Raw genomic sequence first — 9,391 nt, forward strand, 5'->3', positions numbered from 1 at the left:
AGGGTTGCTGGCAAAGGGATGATCATCCCTACTCTTCATGCTGGCAGCTCATGGTCTTGCTGTTCGTAGCTGGGAGGCTGAATCAAGACGATGCGGTCGCTCTATGTCGCTAGTGGAAAAGGGTGTATGATATGAGGGAGCATGGTGGTGATCCATAGTGCTGGCTTCAATTTTCGATTTTAGGGCTTGAGTTAGTGATGAAAATTGCTCAAACAATATCTTTGGAATAGCCCTTTTGGGTCTTCATAGTAATGGTTCTAGGCAAAAGGTATTTGACATTTCAAATATGTCAGCACGAGAGCAGGATGGCACAGCTTGTATCACTCTGTGTCCACTGGTGCTGCAGTGCATAATTATGTGAGTACCAAGTAACTAATTATGCTATTGGTATTCATGACCCAGCACACTCTAACATAGCATTCTTCAACTTCAGCTAGCACTACAGGGAAATCCGGGGCAGCAACTTCACTCAGCTGGTGCACAAACACTATGAGACTCACTGGGCAATGCAACAATATCAAGACATGTAGTCCAGTTGGCATAGCAAAGCTGCATCTCAGCCTCCTCGAGACCAACTAACGCACACTCTACAAAAGCACAAGCATACCATCTTCAGCTAGCAAACCTGACACAGCAGCCTGATTGCACAAATTCTGCAAGCTTTGCAGAAGCTAATGCAACATATGTTTAATTATATTTAAACTGGTTGATGTGGCAAGATATCTCTAGTCTGATATTTAAGGTTCAGTATCACTTGGACGCTAGAAAGTGACTCTTACTATTTGCCTAGTATTACGGAAACAAAATCATGTTAGGCTTGGAGGTATCTGGTTTTGTCTTGCGCATTATCAGTATTGCTGCTGACTTTAAAGAGGCTGTTGACTCAGCACTTTTTATTCGAGTCCTTCTTTGATAACGCGAAGGAAGGCTGCGGATGCATCGTACTCCAATACGATATGGAGAGACTATGACTGAATCTCTAGGGATAACAATATAAGACCAAGCTCAATAGTAATACTAGTAATTGCGCTCTTCGCGATATGCCTGATAATACTAATTATATATTGTACTATATTACCAGCTTGTCTCTTTTTCTGTTTAGCTGCTCGATTTCCTAAGAGATTCGCCTGCTCAACCAGGATAACAGTTCGCCGGCCCTAACATCAGCCAAAACTCGGAAGTATTCAGGTTCCGCAAGAAACCCAAGTCGACCATGCTCGGGTCATGTTAGCCCAAGCAAAACGCCTCGATCTGCAACTTTACTAACTGAATCCTCTAGATCCGACGACTAAGCCTTCTGTGACACGCCTCACCCAGAACTAAATAAAGCTCTTCCCGAAGGCCGAATTGCTTAGCATCTTCAGATCAGATAACAGCCGCCAACCCTGCAAGATATGTGTTATGACCCACCCAGCTTGCAGGTTACAAAACAGGCTCCAGCAACACAAACCAAGCATTAAGACACCACAACGAACAACCAACCAGGCTTATATTGTTGTGGTGGCCAGGGTGGTAGTCCGTGGGACATGGAGTACAGTGGGTCAAGGGTCCTCATACATATAAAGGATACCACCTACTTTTCAAATTCTTTAGCTATAGGAAACAATGAAGCATCCTTTCTCTTCTTTTCAATTTTGAACTCTTTGAACAGGTTTAAGACAGGTTTTTCACCCTGTTCTTGCGCCTATATAGCCTTAGTTTGCTGTTCTCATCTATATAAGCATACTTGGATTGTACGAGCTCTTGCTTATTGCTTCAGTAGTTGTTTGTTCCTTTTTCTTTCGAGAGCGATAGCGCTCTAGTTCTAGTTTAATAATGCAGTATATGCAGATTTAGCTGTTCAAGCTGGTAGCTCAGAGCTGTTTGTATTATAGTTTATAAGAATTAGTAAGAGCAGCAAGTTTATTTTATGAATAAGTGCACTCTTTTTTCCTGCTGAGCTCTTTTATTTTCTTTATCTATTATGCTTATATAATAAGCTATATATTATGTTTGAATTCTGAGTTATGCTTGAAACTTTTTGTAGAAAGGAAATAAGTAAATAGAGAAGGAGTAGTATAAGTTCTGATTATAAGCTAATAAACGATATATTAAGCTTGTAAGCTAATATTATAAAGAAATGAATTTCTTTTTCTTATATCAATCAATAATTCTATACAGAAGCTGATATAGCTCAGATCTGTATAAGCTGCAGCAGAAAGTTTAATTATATTGAATATAGATTCATGATTAAATTATAGAATAAAATGCTTTTAATAAATAATACTTTATAAAGAAAAATAGCATGATTAATAAGATCTATGCTTCTTGCAATAGTTTGATTAGTATGCTTAATCTGAATATATTTAGCTATATTAATTCTTTAAATCAAAAGCTTGCTAATTATATTATTTTAAAAGCAAAGAATATAGAGAAGTAAAAATAAGAAACTATTAGTATATATAAGAAATAGAGATTAAGAATTATAATAATATTATTTAATATCGAATTTTAATTAATATTTTATATCTAATTAGAAATATTTCTATTAATTAGCAGAACTATTAATAAAGAAAATTCTAGTATAATATAGAATAGCTAATTTAATTTCTTATTATTCATTATAAGATAAATCTTATATATACTCTATTTATAAACTAAATCTTCTTTAAGTATCTAAACTCTTTCAATCTTTATAGTATTATCTTTTATAGGATATAAAAAGCATTCTAGCTATAGCACTCTTAATTTAAAAATCTCAAATTAGAAAAGCAAAGAAACATTAAAGAAAGCAATAATCAAGAGAGAAAATAGCTTCTATATCTGAAAGCTCTTCTAATTAAATACTTAGTTCAGCTAACTACTTAGCTAATAATTACTATAGTTAGAACTTTAGATTTCTCTTCTATAATAAGCTTACTAATAATAGATTAATATTATTTGCTTATATAGAAATCTTCTTATAGCTAAAGCAATTCAATTAATAGTATTAGATTAAAGAAATTAATAATATTTAAGTATTTAATTTCATGAAAAGCTTTTATATAGATATAATCATTGCTAAAGAAGTAAAGAGATTTATTATAAGCGCTAAAACTTGAAATGAATAGAAGAAGCAATTATTAGTTGCTTATTGCTCTTAGAATTATCTTTAAATATATATTCTTAAGCAGGAATATGTCAGGTGGAAAGGTTGCAAAGGCAATGTGGCGAGGTCTTTTCTCTCTTTCAGGGGTATACAACCAGAATAACATTGAGGCCTAAGGAGCTAAGTTCTGCTCAGCAGTGCTGACGTGGCTAGAAAGCCGCTTTATAGCCGCATATTGCTTAGTCATCCGTAATCCAGCTGGCTTAGCTAGCCCTGAGCCTTGCTGGCACAATCAGCCCTGACAGATTGTCCTCCCTTATCAGGCCTTGTCCTCAAGGCCTTTGAGGCTTCCGAGCTTTCGTTGCTTTCAGGCTTCCGTTGCTCCCAGGCTTCCGTTGCTCCCAGGCTTCCATTACTTCCAGGCTTTCGCTGCTTCCTAGCTGCTCCTACGCTTTCTCAATGCTTCAGGCTCTTAAGATCTCTCAGTGCTTCAGGCTTCTCAAAGCTTCTCAAGATCTCTCAGTGCCTCAGATTTCTCAAAGCCTCTCAAGATCTCTCAGTGCCTCAGGCTTCTCAAGGCCTTTCAAGATCTCTCAGTGCCTCAGGCTTCTAGGCCACTCAAGGTCTCTCAAGGTCTCTCAGTGCCTCAGGCCTCTCAAGATCTCTCAGTGCTTCAGGTTTCTCAAAGCCTCTCAAGATCTCTCAGTGCTTCAAGCCTCTCAAGGCCTCTCAAGGTCTCTCAGTGCCTCAGGCCTCTCAAGGCCTCTCAAGGTCTCTCAGTGCCTTAGGCTTCTCAAGGCTTCTTAAGATCTCTCAGTGCCTCAGGCTTCTAAGCCACTCAAGGTCTCTCAAGATCTCTCAGTGCCTCAGGCCTCTCAAGGCTTCTCAAAGTCTCTCAGTGCCTCAGGCCTCTCAAGGCTTCTTAAGATCTCTCAGTGCTTCAAGCTTCTAAGCCACTCAAGGTCTCTCAAGATCTCTCAGTGCCTCAGGCCTCTCAAAGCCTCTCAAGATCTCTCAGTGCCTTAAGCCTCTCAAGGCTTCTCAAAGCTTCTCAATCATCTCCTTCCTTCTCTTCTAGCTTCATTCTCGAAGCTTATAAAAAAAAAATCTCTTTTTAATCATATTCCAGATATAAGTCTTTCAAGTGCAATATCCGCACTATATATACTGCTTAATTGCTGCTCTCTTAGCACTTTATTCAAATACTCTTCAGAACTTAAAGCTATTTAATATAAATTACAAGCCTTCTATCAGAAACTTGATTTGCAGCTAAGAAGCTTAGCATTCAGAACAGCATCTCTGCAGCTATAACAGATAATTATAGCTTTCTATCTTAAGAATTACTCTCTAGCAATTCTGAAACTATTATTATACTTTGCTCTACTGCTAAATATAGAAGAATAATTAGTTTGCAATTTAATATCTAAGCAATTTCAGTTACTAAGCAGATATTCTATTTCAGCTCTATATTCTTACTTAAATAGCAAAGAGCATACTCTTGAAAACAGAAGATATTCAAATCTACTACTTGCTTACTCTGCTCTCTTACTCGAATAGCAAAGAATATATTCTCAAAAACAGAAGATACTCAGATCTACTGCTTGCTTACTCTGCTCTTTTACTCGAATAGCGAAGAATATACTCTTGAAAATAGAAGATACTCAGATCTACTGCTTGCTTACTCTGCTCTCTTGCTCAAATAGCGAAGAATATACTCTTGAAAACAGAAGATACTCAGATCTACTGTTTGCTTACTCTGCTTTCTTGCTCGAATAGCAAAGAATATACTTTATTCTAGCTTAGCAATTCAAATGCTTTAAATCTCTTCTGAATGCTTTTTGTATGCTGCTTGCATACTGCTTGCTTGCTATTTGCTCTAGCTTAGCAACTTGAATGCTCTGAATTTCTTTTGAATACTTCTTGCATGCTGCTTGCATACTGCTTGCTTGCTGTTTGCTCTAGCTTAGCAACTCGAATGCTCTGAATCTCTTTTGAATACTTCTTGCATACTGCTTACATACTGCTTGCTTGCTGTTTGCTTTAGCTTAGCAACTCGAATGCTCTGAATCTCTTCTAAATGCTTCTCATATGCTGCTTGCATACTGCTTGCTTAATACTGCTTGCTTACTGTATACTCTAGCTTAGCAATTCAAATGCTCTGAATCTCTTCTGAACGCTTCTTGCACGCTGCTTGCATACTGCTTACTCGCTATTTGCTCTAGCTTAGCAATTCGAATGCTCTAAATCTCTTTTAAACGCTTCTTGCATGCTGCTTGCATACTGCTTGCTCAATACTGCTTGCTTGCTATATGCTCTAGCTTAGCAACTCAAATGCTCTAAATCTCTTCTAAATGCTTCTTGCACACTGCTTGCATACTACTTGCTCACTGTTTGCTCTAGCTTAGCAACTCGAATGCTCTAAATCTCTTCTGAATACTTCTTACATGCTGCTTGCATATTGCTTGCTTGCTGTTTGCTTTAGCTTAGCAACTCAAATGCTCTAAATCTCTTCTGAATGCTTCTTGCATGCTGCTTGCATACTGCTTGCTCAATACTGCTTGCTTGCTATATATTCTAGCTTAGCAACTCGAATACTCTGAATCTCTTCTGAATGCTTCTTGCACGCTGCTTGCATACTGCTTGCTCAGCACTGCTTACTTGCTGTATTCAAGGCTTGAAAGCTTGAAAATCGAAGGCTTGAAGATTAAAGGCTCGAAGATTAAAAGCTCAAAGATCAAAGGCTCGAAGATTCGAAAAGAATAGTAATCTAATCGTTTGCTCTGCTCCTGCTCAGTATTAGCGCTGCTCCTAGGGAAGAAAAAAAAAGATAGAAAGCCTCGCCGGATTGCCTCCTTTAAAAGAGCCAGGCCTCAAACTGTCAGGTGGAAAGGTTGCAAAGGCAATGTAGCGAGGTCTTTTCTCTCTTTCAGGGGTATACAACCAGAATAACATTAAGGCCTAAGGAGCTAAGTTCTGCTCAGCAGTGCTGACGTGGCTAGAAAGCCGCTTTATAGCCGCATATTGCTTAGTCATCCGTAATCCAGCTGGCTTAGCTAGCCCTGAGCCTTGCTGGCACAATCAGCCCTGACAGAATACTTAAATATTATTAATAATTATTTTATTACTAATGCTGCTAGCTTCTAATTATTCATTATAAATTATAATAATGCTCTTACTTATCTTAAGATTAGAAATAGTTAATCTGTAGCAGAAGTATAAATAAAGCTTTCTTTAATCTGAATCAAGCGCTTTTAAGCTAATTATAATATTACTGCTGAAAGTATTAGCAATAAGAAGTAGCTTTATCTTATGAAAAAGCTGTTAAAGGTTTATTATAAAGCATTTCAGAAGAAAACTTAAAACTAATTTGCTTTCAATGCTATTAATCTTTAACTTTATTAATAAGCTTAATTTCAAGATTCTCCTATGCTTCTATTTCAGCTAGTTCTTAATTAAATATAGCTTATTTCTATTCTATATTCAATATATAATACTCTCAGTTAACTAATAAATTCATTAAAATAAGTAGTAAAGCTATTATATTATTAACTATCTCAATAATTAACTTATAATTAGCAAGCTTAGCTTAAACTAACTAAGCAGATCTTAAAAGCTAAATCTACTTAGAAGAGTAATCAAGAATATAACTAGTTAATTTCAATAATAAAGCAACTCTATATTAACTAAATTATAATAGCAAAATTCTTAAAGCTGCAAACTAATACTTTCAAATAGATATAGAATATCTTATATAATTAAATCAAAGCTTTATAGAAGATCTTATAACTAATCAAGCATTTCCAAACTATTTTTGCAAGAAATTCTTCTCAGAGAAATATAAATTTCTTATAAATAAATATTATCTATATAAGTTCAGAGAATGAGAATAAGCAGTACTCTAAAGTATAGTAAGCAGAGATTAATAAAATTCTAAAGAAGAATAAAACTCTATACAAATGCTATAGCTATAGATTAAAGTTTTATAAAGCTTATAAATATATAGAACTTCATATTATTATAAATTATAATATTTGCTATACTTTAGTATTAGTAAAGCTAGAATAATATCTTAGCAATTGCTTGGAATTTCTGAATTTTAGATTAAAATCAGTATTATATAGCTAGATTATATTTGCTCAAAATAATTTCAAAAGCAGTATAATCTATCTAATTCTTGATTTTTGTAAGAATTAGTAGCTAAAGAGTATTGAGAATTCTTAGATTTCTTAATATATTAGTCTGATTCAAGAGAATAAGAAATAGTATGAAGATTCTGAGATAGCTAAGAATAAAATACTATTGAACCAGAACTAGGGCGCCGTTGCCCTCGAAAGAAAAAGGGACAAACAGCTGCTGAAGCAATGGGCAAGGGCTTGTGCAACCCAAGCATGCCTGTGCAGATGAGGATAGCAAACTAAGACTATATGGATACAAGAACAGGATGAAAAATCTGTCTTAAACTTATTCAAAGGGTTCAAAATTGAAAAGAAGAGAAAGAATGCTTTTTTTGTTGCTTATAGCTAAAGAATTTGAAAAGTAAGTAGTATTCTTTATATGTATGAGAACTCTTGATCTACTGTACTCCATATCTCACAAACTATTACCCTAGCTATTACAACAGTTCTTCCCTAGCAACTTTCTTCCAAAGTTGCAATAAGTTTAATGGTATGCTAGGTCTGATTAGAGAGAAATAAAGTAAAGAAATAAAGAATTCATTGCAAACTGCTAAAGGAAATATTGCAAACCAAATCATTCTCCCAATTCAATTCTTATGCTTCTTTCTATTGCTTGAGCTATTATTCAAATTAATGCAGAAGTATTAGTATCTATCTTCAGTTTATTTGTAATACAGATATAATCTGAATAGATTCTAATACTAATCTCTTCTTTATTTCCGTTTGCTTTTAAACTCTGCTTAAGCAGTAGCAGCAGCAGCAGTTTTCTTCTGATTCTGTATTCTTATTCAATAGATTCTTTTGCAGTTTGCTTTATATATATTCATCTTAATAGCATTGTAATGAGCACTGCAGCAATCCGAAGATTCCTAAGTACACGAAGAGGTTTATGCTAACAAGAGCGGTGTCAAAGTGTCAAGTCCTTGAATACGGAACCGTACAAGTCTTAATAAGTGATGCAAGTGTTCACTGCCTTTGGGGCTACTCAGTATGAAACTGAATACTTAGATTGACAACTGAAGAGCTATGTACTGAATCCTTCTAATGGTAATAACTGTGTTCTTATATATCCAGCTCTTCAGTATGGATCACTGTCTGGCAGCGTCCCGCGGATCACCGCGGTGATCCGGGTGAGCCTAGTGAGCTGCGCTCCTGGTGCTCCTAGTGATCCATCCCTGTCTCCTTCCTAGGTTATATAATCAATGCTTTGTTAGAACATTGGATTCTTGATATCTGGTCCTTGTTGCTCGTAATCTGTTTCGTAACCTGCATGTTGGATGGATCATAACATCATCTCCCTCCTATCGATCGTTATCCCTAACGATCTTCCGTAAGTATCCTGGCAAGTTTTCCGTATGCATGATCTTGCCTTCCTAATTGAGATGTCGAGCAGGGTTGAGAAATCTTTTTCCAAGAAAACTGAACAGCGTAACCGTCTTTTCCTAGCTGTTGATCAGTTTGGTTTTGAGGTTATGCCTTGCACTGCTTGTGCTTCCTGGGGCCTGATATGCAAGATGATGGATAATGCAAAGCGTTGTTCTCAGTGTATCCGTTGTGCTCGTTCTTGTAATGGCTGTGGGGTTTCTGTTTCTGCTTGTAAGTCCCCTTTTTCTCCTTTTCTAACCCCTTTGCTAATGCCCTTCTTCTTTCCTTAGTTTTGCGCATTATGGCAGAAAATAAGAGGCTGGAATCGAAGGAGCGGGAAGCGGAGGCAGAGTTGGAGGGGGCTTATCGTCGAGCGTTGGAAGTCCTTAACGAGGCTCGCGCGAAGATCTCGGAGTCCGCTGCCCGTCTTGCTCGCCTGCGCACCCAGCGTAGATCTCTTGCCTCTCGGGGCGCTCAAATGGTGAATGCGGGCCTCGAGTCCCTTGACGAGCTGGATGAGCGGGAACGTTGTGAGGAGGAGGAATGCAACCTTGCTGCATCGGTTCGTAAGGCAGTATCGGCTGAGAGTATTTTGGCTGAGGATCCCTTGTTTGATAGTTTTGACTGAAACTCTGTTAACCCTAGTGGAGCTGTTGTGGATTATTCTGGATTTTTGGGTGAGACGGTGAGCTCTGGGCCCCTCTCCGGGCTGGAGCGGTCGTCTTAGGTGCTGGCTTTCTTTTTCCAATATTCAGCTACCTTTTCCTGAGCGTTTTCGACGTTC

At 37.1% G+C, this 9,391-nt stretch overlaps 1 protein-coding gene across 1 annotated transcript; it reads left to right on the forward strand.

Annotated features, from left to right (window-relative positions):
* Positions 1 to 8,636: 8,636 nt before the first annotated feature.
* On the forward strand, positions 8,637 to 8,965 carry M406DRAFT_224887 (uncharacterized protein; the record flags this gene model as incomplete). The annotated part of the gene is made up of 2 exons (XM_040915703.1): positions 8,637 to 8,838; positions 8,898 to 8,965. Coding segments are annotated over 2 exons (270 nt in total), but the record flags the coding sequence as incomplete, so codon positions are not given.
* Between the last annotated feature and the right edge of the window lie 426 nt (positions 8,966 to 9,391).

The sequence above is a fragment of the Cryphonectria parasitica genome (genome assembly GCF_011745365.1).
Source record: "Cryphonectria parasitica EP155 unplaced genomic scaffold M406scaffold_8, whole genome shotgun sequence".
Classification (NCBI taxonomy): Eukaryota; Fungi; Ascomycota; class Sordariomycetes; order Diaporthales; family Cryphonectriaceae; genus Cryphonectria; species Cryphonectria parasitica.